At 28.5% G+C, this 24310-nt stretch overlaps 6 protein-coding genes and 2 long non-coding RNA genes across 11 annotated transcripts; 5 read left to right on the top strand and 3 right to left on the bottom strand.

The window, feature by feature from the left end:
- The first annotated feature begins 645 nt into the window (after window positions 1-645).
- Window positions 646-4393, top strand: LOC100744196 (N-acetylgalactosaminyltransferase 7). Of its 3 annotated transcripts, none has more exons than XM_012394327.3 (11): window positions 646-856; window positions 1375-1553; window positions 1886-2091; window positions 2168-2334; window positions 2399-2606; window positions 2684-2860; window positions 2943-3186; window positions 3283-3504; window positions 3652-3750; window positions 3831-3956; window positions 4033-4217. In XM_012394327.3, exons 2-11 carry the CDS (start codon window positions 1395-1397, stop codon window positions 4171-4173), a joined length of 1749 nt encoding a protein of 582 aa, XP_012249750.1. In that variant the 5' UTR covers window positions 646-856; window positions 1375-1394; the 3' UTR covers window positions 4174-4217. The 3 variants fall into 3 exon arrangements, with proteins under 3 accessions (XP_012249750.1, XP_003485756.1, XP_024228305.1); XM_003485708.3 differs by lacking the exon at window positions 646-856 and adding an exon at window positions 907-1089; XM_024372537.2 differs by lacking the exon at window positions 646-856 and having other exon boundaries at window positions 1395-1553; window positions 4033-4393.
- Window positions 4394-4955: 562 nt separating this feature from the next.
- LOC100744082 (gonadotropin-releasing hormone II receptor) lies at window positions 4956-9816 on the bottom strand. Its single transcript, XM_012394328.3, has 8 exons — window positions 8535-9816; window positions 8090-8370; window positions 7412-7560; window positions 6879-6984; window positions 6568-6772; window positions 6354-6477; window positions 6101-6233; window positions 4956-6033 (listed from the first exon to the last, which is right to left on the bottom strand). Exons 1-8 carry the CDS (start codon window positions 8548-8550, stop codon window positions 5962-5964), a joined length of 1086 nt encoding a protein of 361 aa, XP_012249751.1. The 5' UTR covers window positions 8551-9816; the 3' UTR covers window positions 4956-5961.
- Window positions 9817-9847: 31 nt separating this feature from the next.
- On the top strand, window positions 9848-10162 carry LOC112214105. The gene is made up of 2 exons (XR_002948033.2): window positions 9848-9982; window positions 10113-10162. It is a non-coding gene; the product is annotated as an uncharacterized LOC112214105 (long non-coding RNA).
- Window positions 10163-10302: 140 nt separating this feature from the next.
- On the bottom strand, window positions 10303-12752 carry LOC100743965 (WASH complex subunit 1). Its single transcript, XM_003485706.4, has 4 exons — window positions 12350-12752; window positions 12144-12273; window positions 11504-12059; window positions 10303-11390 (listed from the first exon to the last, which is right to left on the bottom strand). Exons 1-4 carry the CDS (start codon window positions 12369-12371, stop codon window positions 10536-10538), a joined length of 1563 nt encoding a protein of 520 aa, XP_003485754.1. The 5' UTR covers window positions 12372-12752; the 3' UTR covers window positions 10303-10535.
- Window positions 12753-12945: 193 nt separating this feature from the next.
- On the top strand, window positions 12946-14752 carry LOC100744083 (dnaJ homolog subfamily C member 30, mitochondrial). Of its 2 annotated transcripts, XM_033324860.1 has the most exons (3): window positions 12946-13076; window positions 13573-14362; window positions 14711-14752. In XM_033324860.1, the coding sequence occupies exon 2, from the start codon at window positions 13719-13721 to the stop codon at window positions 14355-14357; it is 639 nt and encodes a 212-aa protein (XP_033180751.1). In that variant the 5' UTR covers window positions 12946-13076; window positions 13573-13718; the 3' UTR covers window positions 14358-14362; window positions 14711-14752. The 2 variants fall into 2 exon arrangements, with proteins under 2 accessions (XP_033180751.1, XP_012249774.1); XM_012394351.3 differs by lacking the exon at window positions 14711-14752 and having other exon boundaries at window positions 13573-14686.
- LOC100743847 (vacuolar protein sorting-associated protein 37B) lies at window positions 14431-16168 on the bottom strand. The gene is made up of 4 exons (XM_003485705.4): window positions 15693-16168; window positions 15426-15597; window positions 15242-15324; window positions 14431-15039 (listed from the first exon to the last, which is right to left on the bottom strand). Exons 1-4 carry the CDS (start codon window positions 15822-15824, stop codon window positions 14773-14775), a joined length of 654 nt encoding a protein of 217 aa, XP_003485753.1. The 5' UTR covers window positions 15825-16168; the 3' UTR covers window positions 14431-14772.
- Window positions 16169-17164: 996 nt separating this feature from the next.
- Window positions 17165-18891, top strand: LOC100743729 (39S ribosomal protein L44, mitochondrial). Its single transcript, XM_003485704.4, has 5 exons — window positions 17165-17508; window positions 17577-17943; window positions 18095-18179; window positions 18255-18558; window positions 18627-18891. The coding sequence occupies exons 1-5, from the start codon at window positions 17448-17450 to the stop codon at window positions 18749-18751; spliced, it is 942 nt and encodes a 313-aa protein (XP_003485752.1). The 5' UTR covers window positions 17165-17447; the 3' UTR covers window positions 18752-18891.
- A 2959-nt stretch (window positions 18892-21850) lies between these two features.
- LOC117152594 lies at window positions 21851-22838 on the top strand. The gene is made up of 2 exons (XR_004462989.1): window positions 21851-22579; window positions 22653-22838. It is a non-coding gene; the product is annotated as an uncharacterized LOC117152594 (long non-coding RNA).
- The last annotated feature ends 1472 nt before the right edge of the window (window positions 22839-24310 follow it).

Genomic DNA, 24310 nt, shown 5'->3' with positions numbered 1-24310 from the left:
ATATGCAATTGAATAAAAATATTTAATACTAGTTTAATTGAAATCATAGTTATAATGAAAAAGTGTAAAATATTACAATGATTTATAAGTACATATATCAAAAGATTTTACATTGATATATAGTAATTCTTTATGATTTGCTAAAAAGTAGAAATTTTATCCGAGTAAGTATAGCTATCGAGGGAAGTATTTATATGTTTGTTTAGAAAATCTTAGATACTTACTTAAGTAAATAGTTGTAGGTACTATTTCTTCCCGGTTGAAAGTGCTACCGAGATACAAATATTCAATACATTTTTATTTACTTCTATAACTTCATTCCATGTCTAAGTTGAAAGAACTAACAGAGATAACAAAACCAAATTTTAGACAATTAACACAGTATTATTGCATGAAAAATATTTCTTCTTTCTAAACGCTTACTGAATTGATTATATTCATTTAATCTTATTTTAGTAATAAAATTTTATAAGTAACTGTATTATATATTATTTAAATTATCATAACAATGTGTCAAGCATTCATCGTATGCAATTTTACGATGTTTATGTAATAAAACTTTAATAGATGCTATATATTTCTCAATAATGCAATGCAATATAAACTATGTAAATATTATAGGATTTGCATTTCTTTGATTAACAAGATAACATTTGTAAATTTATTAATTTGTATAATGAAAAAATAGTATGTGGTTTTCAGAGAATACATTTTTTTTCGAATAGCGTACAATGTTTCCACCAAGTTCGTACAATACCAATGAACGCCAGATAGCGATATTTTAATCAATTTTTTGATTGAAATTTAAAAATGTCGAACGCATATTGGTTTATGCGAAAGTAGAAGATAGAAGTATGTAAGTACATATGTATTTATATACACTCTTCTCGTACATATGTATGTAAGTAAGTACTTAAGTGTGTGCAAAAGACACGTTGGCTGTGGTGTGAAGCAACGTAGCTTCAGATTCTTTGAATAATGATTCGGTTTATTATGATATAATTTTTAATATCATTGTAATATATTCAAAAGATTAATTTACTGAAATATACATATTCTATTTCATATGTTTATGTATTTTTAATTGAGGTAATTAAAGATATTTTCTTTTTAGCTCTTTACTACAATATTTCAACAAATATTTAGATTGTGTAGTGATTAAATGAGTATTGAAGCAATAATACTATTTTAAGTTTTAATTTTTTAATTATTTTCAGCTATGTACGTTGCATACTTCGTTTTCTCTTCTTTATCAGTTATTTTTGTCATGTACCCAAAGATTATTTTTTATTTTATATTTATGTAGATTTCTCAATATATAATGAGATAAATGTTATGAATTATAAAAATGTTATTGCCAAATTTTTATTTCAGGTGTGATTATCTTAAACAAAATGAGAATTGTACAGCTCAGGCGAAATCGTCTTTTCAGTATTATTATCTGTAGCATATTTTTGCTTTACACATTGTATATTGTTATAAACTTTTTTTCTGACAAGCCTATTAACAATTTAAAGGAATATTGGTCAGATAGTCTAAAAACAGTTAAACGGGTAAATATAATATTAAATTGTTTTTATACTATATAAACATAATTTTTTAAACATAAAAGTATCAACATCCTATTAAAAGTAATCTTGTCTTAAGCTAAATTACAAAAATGAACTGTAATAATTTATTCATTGAAATTTTCTCATATAAATGACTAATAATATAAGTATGTCACCTATAGTATATTACACTTAGCATAGTATGATAAAGATACATTCAAAACAATAATTACATTTAAAAAAGGAACTAAAGGAAGAAATTCTTTTAAAGTAAAGGATAAAATGTTTTTTATACTTTTATATAAATGTATTTTATATGAACTACTATTCTATAGGTACCAGTTCTATCAAAAGAGCTTGGTAATTTTGAACTCAAGCATGTATCAATTAGAAGTGGACCTGGAGAAGGAGGGAAACCTTATATCCTTAGGGATGATCAACAGAATGATGTTCAACAATCAGAAATAGATTACGGCATGAATATGGTGTGCTCGGACGAAATTTCATTAGATAGATCGATCCTTGATACAAGAATGCCTGAGTAAATCAATATTGCTACAATTAAACATTTTATAACAGTAATATTTAAACTAGATTTTCACTTATTCTGTTTACAGATGTAAACACTGGAATTATCCAGAAGTACTCCCCCGAACTAGTGTAATTATAGTATTTCATAATGAAGGTTGGTCTGTATTACTGAGAACTGTTCACAGTGTGATAAATCGTACTCCCCCACAATTTTTAGAAGAAATTTTACTTGTAGATGACTTTTCTGATAAAGGTGAATAGCAGTAATATGGTAAGAGTATCAAAATAAAAGTAATAACAAGTATGTATTTTTATAGATAATTTAAAAGGAGATTTAGATTCATATATAGAACGGTGGGAAGGTAAAGTAAAATTAATAAGAAATGATAAAAGAGAAGGTTTAATAAGAACGAGATCACGTGGTGCACGTGAAGCTAAGGGTGAAGTTATAGTGTTTTTGGATGCACATTGTGAAGTTAATGTTAACTGGTTACCACCTCTCTTAGCCCCAATAGCTGTTGATAGGTAATTTTTTATCAAATAATAAATTCTCTATTATTCATCTGAAAGTTAATTTATTAAAATCTTTTAAATATTTCTAGAACTGTGATGACAGTTCCTATTATCGATGGCATTGACCATAAGACCTTTGAGTATCGACCTGTGTATCAAGAAGGACATTTATATAGAGGTATTTTTGAATGGGGAATGTTGTATAAAGAAAATGAACTTCCTGCACGGGAGAAAAAATCTCGACCTTATAACAGCATGCCATACAAGTAACTCACATTTTAAAAAATATTCTTAGACATGTAGAATGAAGTTATTTTACATTCATATATCAGGAATAACTTATTTCAGGTCTCCTACTCATGCTGGTGGCTTATTTGCGATAAATCGTGAATACTTTTTGTCGTTGGGTGGATATGATGACGGATTGCTTGTGTGGGGTGGAGAAAACTTTGAGTTATCATTTAAAATATGGCAATGTGGGGGAAATATTCTTTGGGTACCATGTTCGCACGTTGGTCATGTGTATAGAGGGTTTATGCCCTATACATTTGGAAAATTGGCTCAAAAAAAAAAAGGACCGCTGATAACCATAGTAAGTAAAACATTTTTATGGGTTTAAATTAATTTGAAGGATATAAAATAACATATGATTTAATATAAATTTATAAAAATCGTTAACTCTTTCTAGAATTATAAAAGAGTTGTTGAAACTTGGTTTGATGATAAATATAAAGAATTCTTTTATACAAGGGAACCACTAGCGCAATTGCTTGATCATGGTGATATATCAGAGCAATTAGAATTTAAAAGAAGGAAAAGGTGTAAAAGTTTTCAATGGTATATGGAAAATGTTGCTTATGATGTTTTTGATAAATTTCCCGAATTACCACCTAATATTCACTGGGGAGAGGTAATAATAACAATATCTATCGCCTATAATCTTTTGTTCTATTATGTTCTATAATTTTTTATGTTATATTATGTCGTAATTTTTTATGTGTGTTTCTACATGTCACTGAATTTTTTCTTCTTTTTTTTATTTTCTTTTTAATCTTAGTTGCGAAACATAGCGACAGGAATGTGTTTGGATACAATGAGTCATTCGCCTCCTAGTTTAATGGCTACTACTGATTGTCATGGATTTGGTAATAATCAGGTAATTTTTTACTTTTTATATCTCTTTTCAAGCAAAATTCTTTATTTATGAATTATGATTTATATAGTTTCATTTTTCAGTTAATTAGATTAAACGCTAAAGGTCAATTAGGTGTCGGAGAACGATGCATATCTGCTGATGGTCAAGGAGTGAAATTCGTATTTTGCCGGTTAGGGACTGTAGATGGTCCATGGCAATACGATGAGGTAAATGTCAATGAATATGTTACCATTTTATTGCCCAATTTTTTATTTTATTATAAATGATATATTACTTTTGCAGAAAACAAAGACGCTTTTACACAGAGTGCACAAGAAGTGCATGGCACTTCATCCTCAAACTCAACAGTTATCACTAATGCCATGTGATATCAATAATACGTATCAACAGTGGTCTTTCCATCAAATTCATCCAAAGTGGTGAAGAAACGTAAGTACTGGTGCTGTTTGCATATGAGACGTTTCATGCTGAATTAAACTATACTCATTAAAGACTTTTGGCAAAAATCTATCTATGCATTATTGACTATTCTTTTGTACAAAAAATTGTGTTTACGATACATGGTGTTTTATATTTCCCTATTATAAATAACTCGAATATTTGTGCAAAATCAAAAATGCGTAAAAATCATATTGTAAATTTTTCTTTAAAATTTACTTTAAAATAACAGTTATAAAATACTTATATAAAAAATAGGGCTGTAAAATCTTAACAGCGTTAAAATAAGACTCATATCGTCATTTGAAACCGTAAATAAGTCATGATCATTAATGAAATGAAGAAACTGCTCATTTTGATACAATTTCAATGAAACTGTTTTAATATAATACAATAACATAATTTATTAAAATACAGCCATGTTTGAGATTCTTTCATATAACTTCCTATAATGCCGAGTATATTGACACGTCATGGTTTGTCTTATCTTATCTTAGATAAATTTAAGTTCGCTCCTAGTTTATCTATTTTTTGAGTAGTAGAATAAGATTAGTAGAATCACTTTCTTTAAATAAAGGTTCCCTATATCTGCTCAAAATAAAAAAAAGATTGCTGCACACATTCGCGTATCCACCGATCGTGTAAAATGCTTACAAATGTTTGTGAGCATTTAGAGATGTTAGCAAATATTGGTGGTGAATATTTATTAAATATCGCTCAAATACTAATAAATAAGGATAGATAAAGCTAGTTTTTGAAGACGATAGTAGTCTTGTCTCTTCATCGTGCCTTTGTTTGTTTGATAGTTGTGATTTATAAGAAATCCACAACCACATAAGGTGCTATTCGTGTGGACAATACTGGTTTAGGATCTTATTATATTTCTTCTGTCGAAATTATTGAAAAGAATTTACAAATGTTAGTAAATATTTCCGTGCATATTTGTTCCATCTGTGCATTGACTGGTTAATAGGCTTGCAAACGTTTATAAACTATTAGCGTGATTGGTGGACACGCGTCTTAAACGGTTGCAAGGAATGTATATGTTTTAATCATTTTAGAGTGCATTTCGCTTAAATTATCGATATAATATGGGAATGTGTGCTTCCGTTTTCGACTGATTCTTTTTAAGAGAGCATGTTACTGATGTAGTTTTGTAATGGTTTTTAATTTTTTAAAACACACTTTCAGGCAAGAAGTTACTTAGCATAATGTAAAAAAATAAAAGGAATGTTTTATCACAGGTTATGTACTAATAAAATAAAGCAAATATATGATTTGTAATAATTCTCTGTTTTTTCTGTGACTGTTAAATCTTTATGTCAATTATATGAAGAACTATCAATTTTATTAATATTTTTTATTGTAAGAAAATAACTTTATTTAAATTTCATACAAATGAGCGAATAAATAGTATTGTTACTTTAGAGAAGTTTAATAATTTAATTATTATTTTAAATATATACAGGTGCTTAAGGTTGTAAAGGACTTGGAAATCCAAGCTTCAGGATGGGTTGGAAAGATTCGGGCAGGATCTCACCCGAATTCTTCCGATTCATCCCGAACCTGTATTCTCAGATATTCGGATCCAACCCTATTGTAAGAATAACTTACAACATATTTGGTCTTCATCCAAAAAAGCTATTAATATTTAGTACTTAATTATAGCAAATATCATTTTCTGAAGTATATGGTCAATCACAGTTAAGTTTGATATTGAGGACTAGACTTAACTTACAATTCTAATTAACATCTCTTACAGAAAAGTAAACGTTAATCAAGAAGCTTGAGTGACAGTGACAATGGAGTGACTCGAGTTTCTATAGTAGTTGGTCTTACAGATGTCTGAAATAACATTAAATTATATAGATATCTATTTATATAGTTATCGAGTAGAAGATGAAATATTTACCTTATTACGATCTCTAATATTAAATGCACCATAAACAATAGGATTCATGCAGGAGTTTGTACATGCGAATAGAAAGAGACCTTTCTGGATTCGTTGATCAACTTTATATGCTGAATTTCGATCAATCCAATACCTATACATTTAGATATATTTTTTTTTCAATGTCAGATAGACTTATGTATATAATATAGGATACTTTAGGATTCAATGTCCTAATACATATGTTTTCCTATTAACGAGTAATAGCACTTACCAAAGACTCATTACGTAATATGGTGTCCAGCAAATAAAGAATACAGCAACAATGATCACCGTCATCTTTAATGTTCGTATTTTCGCTCGTGTAAGAAAAGCCATAGAAGAACGACGAATTTTATCTGAAATTCGTTAACCATTTACTATTCCATGAAAAATAAGTAAATTGTTTTCTGATTTTATAAGAATTTACTAAAATTTATATATATTACCTTCGCTCTTTTTCGATCTTCTGCATATTTCCAGTAAAATGTTCGCGTAGGTGTATATTATTACGACAAGGGGAAACCAATACATCATGATCATTCCAAAGAGAGAATAAGTTATTTCGTGAGTATATGTTGGAAATGCATTAAACGTGACACACTGCGAATACCATGTGATATTTGGATGAGTTTCCAGGTGAAATACAAACATCTAAGGAAGAAAAAAATTACAGTAGATATACTATGTGTATTTTGAACTAAATTAGAAAATGTAAGATTCTCCACTTTTATCAGTTATTTATAATTATTATAAATACCTGAGGCACTGAACACACGACAGATCCCGCCCAAGCGATGCATAACATAATTTTTCCTCTTCTATTAACATCCCACAATTGCAATGGTCTTATTATTGCATAATATCTGAAATTAGAAAATTTAATATTTTTCAGTAATATTTTATTTCAATTTTGTAAAAAATTATTAGAAATTTAACTATGATGCCACTAAAAATAGAATTCATTATTACTTTATTTTTTATTTCACTGCCTTATCCATGATTTTATGAAATGTAAAAGCAGATCAATAGTATATGAGAATTTCTTTTTTATAGCTATTTTTTATATTTATAACAAATTATAATATATAATGTATAAACAATGTAAGTTTTACATTTGTAATTTTTTTGTATAGAAAAATTTAAAAATTAGTTGATTCAACAATTGAGAGCTACAAAAAAGAAATGCGACGTAAGCTTCCTAAAATGGTCAGTACAATTTTTTTACTATATTGAGTGAGAAAAGAAAGAAAAAACAGAAAAAATAGGATTGCTTTAAAAAATTAAACTGACCTGTCCATACTTATGCATACCAGAATGAAAGATGATAAGTACAGACCGAACATCCTAAAAAAAGCCATTATTCGGCACATTGCGTCTCCTGCTTCCCAGGAGACTGTGACCGCCCAACCGATTTCGAATGGCATCATTAAAAAAGTTACCTGAAAATTGTTTCAGGTTAATATAATTTTATTTAATAAAACTCGTTTCTATGTAGTATGTATTTTCCTTCTATTTATTTATAAAAGATATTAAACTAGTTCGATTATTTTGAATGGAAAATACTCTGTACACAGATCATTGATTTACGTAGCATTATTGCATGGTATTAATGTTTGTTAATACATAGAGGCAAATTGTACGTAGTGTCTTACCTTACTTTTATTTTATAGTCTATCTATGGTATGTGTCGGTAGTGAACTTTTTAACGATATAATTGTTACGATATTAGCTTGTAATTACGAACGCGTTAATTCATTTTCTCAAGAAAAATTACCATAATTAATCTACAACTACATTACGAAAAATTAAGGGATCACTAGATTTTCATGCAAAAAGTTATCGATCTTCGAAAAATTTAGTTATAAATTACAAACCAAAGCTATAGCAATTATAATGCAATTATAATTAAATTTTATTACAATATTTCAATATTGATAAAGAGAGAAGAATATACTAAATTATACTTACAAGTAGATCAGCGATCGCAAGATGCATTAACATCGTGTGTATCCTCGATTTGGATACACGTTTGCGACGCATAATTAATACTAACACCGTCGTGTTTCCGATTGCAGATATTATCATTAACACGCTGTAAAAGACAATACTAACAATGTGGCCTTCGTTGAAACGCATATCAATCGGTAATTCCACTTCATTCGAAATATTTGCCCGCGAATTGGACAGTTCCATAGAACTAATCGTTTTTATTCCATTTTCCATAATGTATCTCAATACTTTTAGAAATTCTGGTATCAAATGAATCGATAAATAATTAATAATTAAATTTGGAATTATATTTGGAATTTAAAAATTATTATAAAAACACGACGAATTAATACCAAATTAGAAAGAAATGATGACCTTATAAATGATTAAAAAAAGAATTTATCTTAATAGAATATAGCTTTACCTTGATAATAAACCATAAAGTAAAAATTATTTTAGTGAATGAAATGTCTTCTTTTATTTTCTACATTTCCCTAAAATCAGAATTCACGTACGATCGGAACCTCTTAAAACAAAGTTTTGTCATAACTAATTTCTACAAAAATATATCAAGTCAAATATTTAAAACTGAGATGGTACCAAGATGATAAAGAAGAAAAATACAAGCACAGATAAAGAATGACCATTGAACAGCCAGAGTTTTTGCGTTATCGTTTTATCCAAAGCTTTCTCAAAATAGTGATTTTGTAACTCATACAATTATATCATCAGTACACGGATGTAGAAGTGTGCAAAACTAATAAAAAAAGAAGTAGTCAAATAACGAGGGATACGTTGTAATATCAAGAATTATGAAGATTAATCTTCATCATACATTTCGTTCGTCATGTGTAAAATGTGTGCACCCTTAATTTTTGCAGTAATTAATACGAATTACAAATACATATTATGTCATTCGTTCTCTTCTATCATAACACCATACATCTTACACTTTAATCCATTCTGTTGTTCAAATATCAACAGCGTTTGATACCGATATCGATAAATTCATTATTCATTTGTACGACACTTTGGACTGCGACTATAACAAAAATCACTCCCCATTTTTTGTTCAAATTCAATTGCAATTAATTTGATTAATTTTTTCAGATTCTTTCAAATTAATTCGTCTCTGATATTTTAATGAACGTAGAAATGATTGTCTTCTTCTTCTTAAACACATAATGCCATGAAGTATGTTTTAATGTCCCAACATTTTCTACCAAAATTTCGAATCTTTTAAATCTTTTTAATTGTGGATTTTTATATTAATTATTCACTTTAATATAAAATTTAGTTTTTAGTTAATTAGAAAGATTTTATTGATAAAACACCGTTCAAAATTTATCCATTGTTCCAACAATTTTTTCTATATCTTCTTTTATATATAATTCTCATTTTCTCGGTTAAGCTCGGTTTCACTATCTTAAATTTTCAACACACGTGGATCAAAGTAATACATGCTTAAACAACGTATGAATAAGAAAATTTAAACAGAATATGACACTTCTTCGAAAACTGGTACGTAGTTCATATTATATAGTTTATAACAATGTTTGTGAGATAAAAGTCATCTATTTGTAAAGAATGGCAAAAATAAGACGAAAATTAACTTGTAAAGTTAAATCACAATTTAACTAAGAATTTAAAGCTTAAATGAATTTAATAAAGAGATGATAACTGAAATATCAAAGACAGGAACATCCAAGCAAAAACTGCAAATTCCATGGTGCAACTAACATTTATAAACCTACAGACGATTGGTCCGCTAATCTAGGGTCAAGTGTTAAATCAAAACCGATAAGAATACGCTGTTATTATGTTACTGTCGAATGCTGATGACAATAACGAAGATTCCATTTTAGAAAAATGGTAAAATTCTATTAGAATTTATTTTTAATTCAATTAATTGTTTTTACTATTACTAAAGACAGCCAGGAACCCTTTTAATTCCAACTTTGGCCATTATTTTCACCACATGTAATTAAGTATTCTTTTTTAGGATTATGTGAAGAAGATTAAAAGATAAAACAAGAGCAAAGTTCAATGGAGGGAAAAATTGTCAAAAAACTTTAATGTACATAAATGTACAAGTTTTTAAAATTGAAATTATTTAATGAAATCGTTAATAAAAATGACAAAAAATGAATTTGAAATATAATTATTAAAAATAATGAATTCAAGATTTTATGTATAATTTTAGATCTTTTCTGCATAATATATGTATATATACAATTAACAAATATACAAATACTAACATGTTTTACAAAATTAGATTATTTTATAACATAAATTCTATTTTGTTATAAATTTCCCAAGTAAGTTTCCAATAATTTATGAATGGAACTATACATGAAATGTTAAATATGATAAGTGAATGAAATTTGAATTAGAAACTGTACATAATTAACAATATCGAGTAGCGTTACTCGTCCCAATCATCGGTATCTGGTTGAGAGTCGTACTCGCTGGTGGCCGAATTTCTATCTGACGCAACTGCATCGCTTGGTTTGGGAGGAGGAGGAATCAAGCTGGACATTCTTTCGAGAGCACTACCTCCGGACCCAGCGATTCCCTTCCTTCTGAGTGCTAATTTTGCGTGCAAATCAGCCATTAAGTCTCCTCCAACGGATGCAGAGGACCAACGATTTCCTTCTTTTTCCTCTGGTGGTACAGTATGTCTCAGTTTCGCCCTTCCTATACCACCAGCGTTGCGAATAGCTTCCATTAAATTAGATCTGACATCCGGTTTGATTGCTTTATTCAGATCCTTAACAATTTTCTTTTTGTCTGAATCTTTAGTTTGAGATTCAGGAATGGTTGTTTTGGATTCAACTGGAGGCAGTGGCGGTGGAGGCGGTGGAGGAGAAAGAGGTGGCGGTGGTAGTGGCGGTGGCGGTGGCGGTGGTATCGATGGATCTAACAACGATGAGACTAATGAGGAACGGCTATCAGTCTTAGAGTTCGAAGAAGCAGAAGTCGACGTGTCTGATGCGATCAAGGGAGGAGGAGGAGGTGGTGGAGCAGGCTCAGTAGAATCTTTTGAGAAATCGGTATCGGCAAAGCCAGGTAAGTTTGGGATAGTTCGGTCATGTTTTGTACTCGAATCCTTCTCGTCTATTGTTGATGTTGGAGTTGGTAGATCAAGCCGAACGGTAGGAGTGGTTACTGCTGAGGAAGGTGCAATAGGACTTTGAGAATTAAAGTCTAAAACGAATTTTTCATCGTCTACAATTCCAGGTAGATCCGGAAGTATTAGCGGCACATTTATCTGTGGCACCTGCATGATAGAATATTTCATGTGACAATATGTTCTGTATCCTTCTTTACATTTTATAAGTAATATATTGTAATTAAATAATATTAAAATTAAATTTTAATAAAAGATCTTACCTCTCCTAAAGTTGGTGTATATAGATAACTACTAGATAAATCCATTTCTGATGATAACCATGGTTGTATAATTGAATCTGGTGCATCTTCTATTTGCTGTTTGTCATTTAATTTGTGGGAAGTCTGTTTAGTAGATATCTTATATGGATTGTCCATACTACTGAACAATAGAGAATTGATCGAAGATAATTCAAAAGGAAATGTCACTTCGTTGTTATCTGTATAAAGTTCTTTATTAGATTTAGATCGAACATGATAAAATTGTAGCTTTTCTTGCAGATTATTATTTGATACATATTGGCCATCTTCTGTTTTACAATTAGAAGATAGATATGTTTCAGGAATATCTCTTATAGGTACAGAACATTTGTAAACTTTCGGTATCTTATTGATATCATCACACTGAGGCGGTATAGCCAATTCATATTCTTTGTATGTGTGACTAGCAGGATACCTTGCAGCAGAAAACATTTTTACAGCTTTTAAATTTAAGTTAGTTTGTAAATATTTTAATCGATCTTGAAGTTTTGTGGCCCTATCTTTAACATTTGACAATCTAGAAAAAAAATGTATTAACATTTTTGTATAAATTAAAAAAATTTTAATTCCTAAAATATTTAGTAATATAGAAGAAAAGTACCTTTGACCATTTTGAAAAAGCCTTTTATCAATAGACTCAAATATATAATTAACAGCAGAATCTAGATTGTCAAGAGCTTCTGCTATTTGAACTATTGTTTCCTCGTGCCTTAAATTATCAGGAATAACACCTAAATATAAAATTTATATAAAATATGTTTATTTTTTTATATTTTTCCTCTTATATATATAAATTAATTTATTTACCAATTTCAGTTCGGTTTGGCATTGTTAATGTTTTTTAATAATATGTATATTTTCTTAACTCAATAAAAAATCATATTATGTTCCATTGCAGCATAATACACACACATAATTACGTTGACATTTAGCCATATACAAAACATTTTACATAGATTAAATTTTTAGTACACTTATCATCACCAGTTAACCTGATCCATACAATCGTATGATAATCAAAATAAATTTAATAGTTCTTTTGGAAAGTTTACATGTAGATTTACACGTAGATCTGCCATTAATTATTTTTACGAAGTGTTCATGTATGTGACAACTAAATAGAATGCAATGGTCTTTTTTTACATAAAAGAGAATAATATATTATTTACATTTTTTATGCCATAAAAAATATTCGATATTATGGAATAAATAAACATTCATTATGCTAACATCTCAATGATAAAACTATTGTGTATCTGCCTTGATACCATGAAGATGATCGCGAATCTGTTCTATTATTTTTGACGCAACATTTAAATGTTATAAAATTCTGATATTCTGTTTTATATTTAGATATATTTTACGCCACAATAATCTATATTTAATAACACAGATTATTTATTATATACATATATATTTACTTGTAATCTGCTCAGTTCTAACAAAAGACTGTTGTTTACTTTAATTACTAAACAATATTCAAATAATCTTTTATTCGTTTATTATTAAGTTTCTAAAGTGGTAAGATTAAAATGTATGCATTTTAAAATTAATTATAAATTTGGAAATTATTTCATGCATCATAAGATTTCATTAAATTAGTTAATTAATGTTAATTAAAAAATGCGTGTGACAAAACAAAGAGATTATTTATTTAATATTGAAGACATATATCATAATTTACCGATAACAACAATTTATCTTTTTATCCAAATAACCATGTAACAATTTGTACCTGACTATTAATCTAGATTACAACATTTCTGATAATTACCGATATTCTGTCTAATTTTGTAATATTCCATAAATTTGAAGAGATCCAATCAAATTAATATTGATTACTGTAATATATGATAATAATATACTCTTGTATAAAGCAAATACTATTGAATATAGATATATTTATATATTCAGACAATGGTTATGTTGGTTAGCTAATATGATAATTTCATATTAATACATAATAATGTTTTACTCATAATTTCTAATATACTGTAACATTTAATTAACTATTCTTTTTTTCTTTTTAGGTTATAGATTATATCAGTCTTTTAACAAAACATGAAATATTTTGCTATAAGATATAACAAAGTGTACATAAATTTATAAAATAATCTTTACTGTTCACAGTATATGAAAATAAGCTTATAGTAATAAAGACTAAACGTTGAAGAACATGCTTATTCATTGTTTTTTGATAGATGTAAATAAAGGAGTTCTGTTTAAATGTGTAAAACAATCTATGTTATCAATATCTGTAATAGCAAATCTAGCTACGAAAACTAAAACGCATTATGAGACGTTGGGATTGCAACCAACTGCAACTTATAATGAAATAAAGTCTGCATATTATGAACTGACATTAAAATTTCATCCTGACAAGAATAAAAGTGAATCTGCAAAAGAAATGTTTCATGAAATTTCAAATGCATATGACGTACTTAGTAAATATAAAACACGTAAACAATATGATAGAACTCAACTAATTAATCAGGATTTGCAGAGTTTGAAAATTGAAAGATATGAGAGGTTTAAACCAAAAGACATCGAACTGTATAAAAATCAACCTAGAAACATTTTTAATTTTGATGAGTGGGTACAGCAACATTATAGTGATACATTTCAAAAGAATCTATCAGCAAATGAAAAAAAAACGATAAATAAGGAAATTATGGAAGATATACGCAGCAGTCTAGATATATTTATTGTGATAAATTTAGTAATGTTGATAGCAATAGTAATCGTCATTTATGAATACATAAATAATAGGAAATATAAGGACTCCAAAGTTGCACAGAAGCATAGAAATAAGTAACAATTGTATGTTTAAAATTAGTCTTTATTTACATAAAGAACACGATATAAGAAGAAAATTGTGATGAAAAATATGTCTATGTGGAACATGATAACATTTACATGTTTATTTCATTAACCCCAATATCAAAAACGTGTACATACAGTTTATATTATATATTTTAACATATTTATTTCAGAAAACGAATCTATTTTAATATATCACAATAACATTACAAAATCTAATACATTGGTTGTAAATTATCTTAATTATATTATCTATTAATTAAATGTTACAAATATTTTGATGTATCATATGCGTTAATCACTTAAAAATATTGTTAATTAAAATTACGTATTTCTTATACATTAAAGAAAATTCAATATTTAAAAACTTAACTGATTGCAATACAATGCTGTATTGTAATAAATGTAACTTAGTATGGTTTAAAATATGGAAAACCAGATGGTACAGGCATTGGCATTGAAACAGGTCCAGCTGGATAAGGAACAGCAGGAGCTAGACTTCTAAAATTACTAGCTATTGGATATCCAGGACCAACAGCGGTATGTGATTTTCTTATTAACTCTCTCAATTTATCTACTTTAACTTTACGTAGATGCATTAATTTTCGACGTGATAAAAATTGTTCTAAAAATTCATCTACTTCCATATCTCCAGCCAGAAATTTTTCAGCTATGGTCTGTATATTAAAAAATACAAATATTACTTTGTAGAAATCACAAATTATGTTCAAGAATTTTAACACATTGCCAAACAAATGAGTTTCATATAAATCTTTCTGAAAAGAATGATAAAAGAAGAAATATAAATATAATAAAAATTAACAAAATGAAATATGAGAATGGCAATGTATTAATAATTATAATAGTATTAAGTCATACTTCTGATTCTTCTTCAATTTCCGCTGCTGCTGTTTGCAATAAATCTAATGCAGTATCAGCAGTCATTTCCCCAGACTTATTTTCTGTAAATATTAGAAAAAATATAATAAGTGTTAGTTATTATTTATATATTATGTAGAATATATAACTAGTACTAGTACAGGGAAAAAGAAAGAATACATACTTATCTCATCCAATTTTTCTTTTACGCTCATGCATAATCTACTTCCTTTTTCACTAAGTTCCTTTAATATTTGTTTACCTTCTTGTAATTCTGGTTGTTTTGATAAATTAAACTCTGCCAGAGATGTATTACTTGCCATTAATAATTCTTTTTCAGTTTCTAAATTCTTAAACTGATAGAAAGAAAAGATGTGAATTACATAAAATTCCACACATAGAAAAATTATAAATTGGAAACGTAAAATACCTCTAGTAACAATTTAATTACCTGCTTTACATCTTTTACAATATCTTCAAATTTTGAATCATCGTTTAATAATTCCTTCAGTTCATCGTTTGTTAAATGTGATAACAGACCTAGTGCTGCAGGTATGTCTGGTTCCTGATTTGATTTAAACATTATTTAATATTAATCAGTTTCGCGGTTATGATAATGTTCATGAATTAAATTTTATTTTTTAAGCAAAATTGTTGTCGATTTATTTAATTATATTACACAGAATCAACATTTTGTTATACACACTGGTTAATATAAAAATACATTGATTGACCTTTCCACATAAAAAAAAATTTTATTAATTTAGTTATAATGTGAAATTGATTATTATTAAATATAATTATCAAAATTTAATACAATTTTAATCACGTAAATTTTATCAAAATATGCGTTTCAATTAATGACACAATTTATAGATATGATATTACTTGAAATCACTGTAAAATAACAAGTTAATAGATACACGACTCAATGTAAAAATCATGGACTTATATACAAGTCTGACAACTCGCTCAATTTTTAGTGGTGGGGATGTCATCATTTTGTTATATTCCCTTACAAGTTGCATGGCGCTATCATACAATTTTTTCAGTGCGCATGCGTCACAGCAGCCAAGAGCACAGTAGGATGATCGCGACCAATGCGTTATTTGGCGCAAAATAACCATTTTCAAATTTCAAAACCAAAGGAGGTACTTAATCATCGGAGGTAAATTTTGTTGTAAATTTATTTATTGAAAACATTTTAGAATAAATGAAACAGTTATCAGGTAAAAAATAAACACTACAGAACTGAATTTTGTTTACAACAAAGAACAAAATAAAGCTAGTTTTGTAAAAATGGAAATATCAGATTGCATCTTCGAGTTAGATTATTACTAAAAAAAGATTTTTTACCCCTTAATATAGTAGAAGATAATTTAACTAAATTAAACAATGAAAAATTAATATTTAAAATAAATGAACTATTTTTTATATATGCATTCAATATTTTGTATTTATTATTATAACAACATAAACATACACAAAACAGTACTAATTTCGCAGACAGTATGTTGCAATAATTGTATCTTTGAATCACATTTTTTCTTATTATATATTTGTCTTTAAAATGTTTTTGACGCATCGGTTATAGTGATCTTAATTGTGTTATTTCAGAAATGGCTTGCAATTACTTTTTTTTTAAATCCACGTTTTTGGAGATTTTAAATAACGAATATTTTTTGTTGTATTTATATTTACTACTGCAATCCAGCACAATACATACACAAAACATCTTTACCATATACACTTTTCTCCCAAGCACAATCACGATCGTATAGACGTTTCTGTTTTTTTTCTACCCGCCTCTCTTTTCTATTCTGATATATGGCAGCCTAGTGACAGTTTCTGTCGCCCGTTGTAAAGCAGAGTAAATCACTAAATGTGCATTTGCATTAAGGCAGTTTCATGATAGTACTAGAACCATACGGTTAATAAGGGAATTAAAATACATCAAAATGGCGATATCTCCCTCAATAGGAGTTGTTGGACGGCCTCTATGCAGCGTTCTCTTTCTTACGCACTGACGTATTCTATTCTTATATTTCTATGGTTGTAATTGTAGTATATTGTAAACAATATTAAAATAAATGAACAGTTTTAATATTTTAATCTGCATTTATAGCATTAATAGAAACAATTCTCATTTGAAGTGAAAACTTATATTTTGACAAAAACTCAATTATATTTCTTATAAAATAAAAATATGAATAGGTTACAATTATGTTTCCAAAGTCTTACGAGCATAAAGTATGTAAATTATGGAGGTAAATATATGGATAAAAACTCTAATGTATGAGAAAATGAGTATATAATATCTTAATTGCAAATATAGTTTGCAGATATATTCAGCGATGGGTTGCTCCAACTCAATTTGAAATAACCCGAAGAAAAAGGAGGTTACCACCTCAACCTGAACCAAAACGTAGTAATTTTATTGAGTGGAATAGAAATATAGAAATATATGCATTTAATCAAAGACTTTCAGAAAAATTCGATATTGAGAAATTGAATCAAGCTTTTATACACAAATCATATATCCTTGATGAATTAAAAAAGCAGGAAAATATGGGAATAGAGGATCCTAAACTAGATGTGCAACATAACGAAGAATATATTAAAAAAGGGAGAGAAATAACTTCAGCAGTTGTAAAGAAGTATTTAAATAAAAGTTTACCACGTCTTCCTGAAATTGGTATTATGTATGTATAAACTGTATGATATGTATTTGTGTATGCACATAAGTATTATAAAAAATGTATCAGCTATAATCAAAAAACAAAATTTTCATGTTATATAAACTGCAGATTTGAATTTCTAAATTCATTCCTAATATATCGACTTATATTTTAGGGCACTTCATGACTATCTTTTGTCTCAAGAGATATTAGCTACAGCAGCTTTACATATTGGAACAAAAGACATCATTTTAACTAGTGTTTGTATATAACTTAACTATTTTAGTAATTCATTGTTCTGTTATAAACTAATAACTTTATTATATATTATTTAGGAACATCCTGTGTCCCAAGAAACATTGGCACAAACATTTACAGCACTCGTGGGAGCACTTGCTGAAAGCGTTAATATTGATCACACAAGTGCTTTTGTCAGAGATTTTTTGATAGTAGGATTAGCAAGCAAAGATCTAACTGAAATATGGTGCCCAACTAAACCATTCGAAATGTTAAATGATGTAATTTCTACAGAGAAGAAAACACCTATAGAAGCAAGACTTATTGGACAAACTGGAAGAAATACACTTTTAGCTGCCTATCATATTGGAATTTATGCAAACAAAGAATATTTAGGTTCAGGTAATATTTTTAAATATTTGAAAGGCACAAGTATCTTATAACAAATAATTAACTAATTACATTTGTAGGTTTTGGACAAACCATTTCAGAAGCAAGAGAGGTAGCTGCTATTAATATATTAGCTCAGATGTATGGATTATACCACACAAGTCAACCGTTACGATTTAACGAAGAAATAAATATGTCTGCTTGAAAACAGTTACCAAATTTGTAGAACGTTAAATAATATTAATTATAAATGTATATATGTACATACAAAATATAATTAACCCTTGCTTTACAATAATGTCGCCCTACTGATATATTATTACTGCAAAAATAAAATGTATTGAGTAATTTATTTAAACAAGTTAATGGAAGTATTAAACAAGAAATATAGTTTCAAGAAATTATAGATAATAAAAGTAGATAAAATACTAATATAAGATTTAAAGAAATTATATCACGCATCAGTAAATACATGTTTGGAATCAATTTCCTTTTATATAAAACTGAACATATTTAACATGTATCGAACACGATTACCATTTTATAAAAGAAAAAGCATAACTTCATATCACATAAAAATATACAGAAATATTTGAAGTTGCTTGCAGTAAAAATTTCATGAAAGTAATATTAAAAATATATTGTTTTGAAAAGAAGTTAACAAACATGACAATTATATACAAATCAATATCATTATATAAATTTTTTTATTCTTGTATATTATATTACTCTATTTTTAAGAATATTTTGTGAACGCAATAAACTACTTAAGTATGTATGTGGGGAAAAACTGCATAACGGTATTAGCAACGTCCGTATTATATGACATAAAATTTTGCTTATAGTGAAATAACTGAAATCGTCTCATGCTTATGATATGATTTTTATTAATTGCTAGTTGATAATATTACGAAAATTTGTAGTATAGTTTCTCATATGATCAAAATATTAAAAAACTAACATATGCATGTAAACGATAAAATTATCAAAAATTAAATTATTTTTAAATTATTTTATACTTTCTTGTTTTAATATTATTTTTATTTTGCAAACTTCTCATAAATTCAGCGCATAGCTGCAATTATAACCAGAAAGTTGATTACAATACAAAAAAATATACAAAATAGTTCACATTTTTCATTTCTTTATAAGAATGAGGATTAACATATGAATTATTTTTACACGATTCTAGTCATATATTCTACATTTCTATTACTAATGTTATTTCATACCGATTTATACCATGGTTGTTATTTTACATCAAAATAAAGCAACTTATTATTAATGACATTACTATATACATAAATTATAATTTAAGAATTATAATAAATATTTTACATTTTCCCTAAATATGAATTCCAATTCTATTTAAAGAAAAGATTCAAATCATGGAATAATACGACTACATTTGTACTATATATATATATATTTTGCAATTGATTAAAAATATGTATATAAGAATATGAAATTACGGACGAAAGAATATTTTAAATTTAATAAAAACAGCATATATATCCCCGGTATATATGTGAAGACGGCAATAAAGGAAACGGCCATATTATTTCAGAACATATTTTTCAAATCAAAGATACTTAATTATTATAATCACAAGTAACATTTCAGAAATGAAATTAAATTTTAAAATAGCAATTTTTTTTAGATGGTATAGGAGTTAAATATCATTCAAAATTTTTCTATATCGGTCGTAGGTATAATATTGATTACTTATGATTCATGCTATCCCCTTTAAGGTGGTTCATCCTTGTCCCCATCCGCACTCCACCGCTCTGAGTTTCCGCCACTTCTACCATCTCCCTCTTTCTCTTTCTCTCTTCATTTTTGTTGCTCTTTTTTTACGGTCGTCTCGCTTCTTATTCTGTCTATTTCTTTTGCACTTCAGTCAGTTTCTTTCTCCTTTCCACGCGGCATCATTCTTTCTTTCTTTCTTTCTCGCTTATTCACTTACATATATATATATATGTACGCGTGCGCGCACACAAATATACGCAATCGCACGTATTATCCCACTACTTGCTCTATTCCTGCGTGTAACGACTCAATGGCGTTGCCACACCCTTTCGCCATCGAGTAATCAGTGTTATTGTTTTACAGTTCCACTTCTGTTATTATTTCTCATTATAAGGAGCGTAATGTATTGATTCGAGAAATATTTTAAATACATCGCGACAAGGTGTATTCGTATTTAACGAAATAAAACAGGGAGAAACGATGATTCAGCATTAAAATCGGTTATATCGATAATGAAGGAATAATATGTAAAGAAACCAATTTATGTAGTCTACGCCCCTGGATTCTTGATGTTTGGGCTTGGTTTTACAGATATACCATATTATATATTTCGTTTATTTCGAAACAAATTTTAAATTTGCAGTATGAAATAGTTCATCGTTTTCTTGTTTTGCAAACTTGCAAGTTTTTGGATTTGTTTATGTACTTTAAAGTATATTTTCATCAATTTTAAGTTGCATTATAAGCTTGTGTGGTATAAGCATTACTGTAAATTCTGGCTTACAAGATAAATAATTCATTTTTTAGATTCAAAGATTTTGAAGTTATAAATAGATTATGGGTGTTTATGTAAATTCATATTTTTATGAACACATTCAATGATATGAAATCTAAGCAAAGGTTTGATCCGTCCACTAAATATTATAACGACTACTTTTTCGAATATTTTGTTTATTTTTACATTTATATATGCATCCTGTACATGCATTTTTGCATCTTTAAATTTCCCATAAAAGCTCAAACATCCGCAATCTATAAGATTACTAATATATTTTATTACATAATTTCATTTTATTAACATGCAATTTATTTATTATATATATAAACTATTCTCATAATTATTATATGTTTCCATGTTGTAATATGGTAAAGTTCGAAACCGAAACATATCACAATAATAGGAATTGTATAATAAATGATGAAACCCCTTATGCCAAAATGATGAATGTATAAATTTTTTATTTTTCGGTAATGAAGCGAACTTAATGTCTTCTTCAAATCTCGACTCTATAAATTATATAAAATGCTGGACGTGGCACAACAAACGTAGTATAACAACAGTGATTATACTCTACTTGATTCATCATTTCATTTATTTTATATTTAATCGAGAATTTCTATAATCTATTGAATAGTACATTCACGATATTGGAATAAGAGAAATGATATAATGTATGGATAATAATACATTCGAGTATGCAGTACAACGTATATTATATACATGAAGTAAGTTAGTGAAACGAAACTATTTCGTACGCGTACATATACAAATACATGTATGTATTTAGAATATGTCAAACGTTTTTCTGAAATCTCAAGAGATCAGTGGAAAACTTCGTAGCCTGTTTAAGACTCGGTAGATCTCTCATTCTCTCGTGTATTTGTCCCCCCCCCCTCTCCCCCTTCTTTCTATCTCCTTCAACTCAGTAAAACGGGATTCTTTCCTTCTCTGGTCTGCCGTTCTCCGTATACTTGTGTGTTGGTGGATTGCTTGGCGTCCATGAAGCCTTTTGCGACGTTGCCATGCGTATGCCAGTAATGCATCGTTGCCGGGCTCTTGCACTGTTCCGTTCCTTTTTGCTCGTTCACACGCTCTACCCGTCTCTCTCGTACCTTCATATGTGCGCGGCCAGGATCAACCATATACCCTCCTCCGACAACGGCCGACATCCCTACCCGTACTATTCACAGCCCCTCCCGGCCCCTCCTCTTCATTTCGCTGCTCTTCCCTCTACCCAACCCTTCTCTTCCCTTCTACCCGGCCGCAAAGGCAGCGAGTTTGCTTGTGCCCGATACAGTGCCGTATACATCGCTCTTAACTTACTTGCACCTACGCTTTTGAAAGTCGAATTTTATTATTAGTAGAAATTAACACACCAACTGCCGCTGATATGACTATTTTTTCAGGATTGAAGTATAGTTAGATAAGAGCAATTATCAATGATTTTTAAGAAAAGAAGAATTTCTTGCACTTATTTGAATTGATGATAATAAATGATGCAAGGTATGATATTTGATAACAAACTCTTTATATTCTTATTGGTTTAATTACAGAGATTTGTCATTTTCTATTTCAGGATTTTAGTAAAATGATTGGGAAGATTCTGATTACGTGTATCTTTCTTAAAGAATGAAAAATTTCGAAGACGAATGTTCAATGTTACATCGTAAAATGTAGATATTCTTGAATATATGTTTTAGTTAAATATGTAAGAAAGGAAATTTGATATGTATGTTAAAGATTAAAAGTTACTCCTATTATAGCTATAATGCTACTTTTTATTTAGAATTAAAATCATCTGCATTCGACTAATCATCTTTTACTTTTTATCGTACGTTACATCGAATCATTTTATATCAATAAAAAATCTAAAGTATTTGTATGGCATAGTATATTTCGTTTGTCTTTTTCATTTTTACTAAATGTATTAAATAGGTACTAATGTATTATCTATCTAGTTCATAAAAATTCCGAATTCTAAGTGAAAGCCTAAATTAAAGAACGCGCAACAAAAATGAATGAAAATTTGAATGTAAATAGCAGTACTTGAAATATGTATATCGAATAGCACGAATAATGAAATATGTAATAGTAAACGATAAAATTTGAAAAAAATGTAAATATAATGTATATACGCTACTGGAATACTTAGTTTCTTGCCATAAAAAGAAAAAATTTTATAAATATCATAATAAATGATAGTCGGACAGAAACAATAAATTCATGATAAAAAGATGAAATTGAACATTTGATCTAACATCTAACATTTCTTAATTTTTTCATCAAGATATGAGATCAAACGTTTTTGTTAAATAATGATACTTTTTCCAGTGTTTCTTCTCAGTTACATTTAATTGTCAATTAAAAGCAGTTTTTATCCACACATACATACATACATACATACATACAACAGCATTTTGCATAGATCAGCGTTTTGTCATATATATATGTAAGTTAACACTAGAATTATTAGTGATTAAAATAACTAATTCATAATTTTTCATGGAAATTTCATAGATCGACAATATATTTTTAGGAATTTGAATGATCATAAGATTATGTATGTATGTATGTGCATAATTGAGGATTCCAGTTCGTATGATAATAAAATTTATATATTTTTTCATATACCTTCAACTTAAATTTCTTTAGCATAAACTTTATAGTTCTGGTGTTGTGAATCCTACGAACTTACCAAACAAACAATTTCATACAACACATTGTAAAACCTTACAACATTATAGTTAATACGTTTCTAAACTATCACCTTTAAGTCGCGGAGATCTTTAGGGTTGTATACATGGATCTCTCTTTCCAACATGCCGTTATTATCTAAAATAAACTTTTCATATTTTCCATTAATTTACTATATTTAAAAGTCTGTCTATATTATCTTACAGATCTAAGATCCAACGATATAATAATATACATCAAAAAAATGAGAAAAAAAGGGAAAAATATGTGTTCGACGAGAAGTAGTGGCACTGAGGGGACCTGAATGTAACGGTCCTGAGCTAGCGTAGACCTCCGTCCCCCGCGACGCTACGTCGTCAGTCGGTTCGGTCGCTCGCTCGTTCTCGTTCGTTTTCCCCCCACTTTGTCTCATACGTCCCCGTCCCCTTATAACCCCACCTGCCCCTCGCCCAGAAACTTTACCCTCACCCCGCCGTATTCAATGCCTCTCCCCCCGGACCTCTCTGTGATTCCGCCTTGCCTGCTGCCAGCCAGCCGTCC

Source organism: Bombus impatiens, unplaced genomic scaffold (genome assembly GCF_000188095.3).
Source record: "Bombus impatiens unplaced genomic scaffold, BIMP_2.2 scf_0080, whole genome shotgun sequence".
NCBI classification, from domain to species: domain Eukaryota; kingdom Metazoa; phylum Arthropoda; class Insecta; order Hymenoptera; family Apidae; genus Bombus; species Bombus impatiens.
The sequence above is the reverse complement of the archived record's forward strand: the minus strand, read 5'-3'. Positions and strand labels throughout refer to the sequence as shown.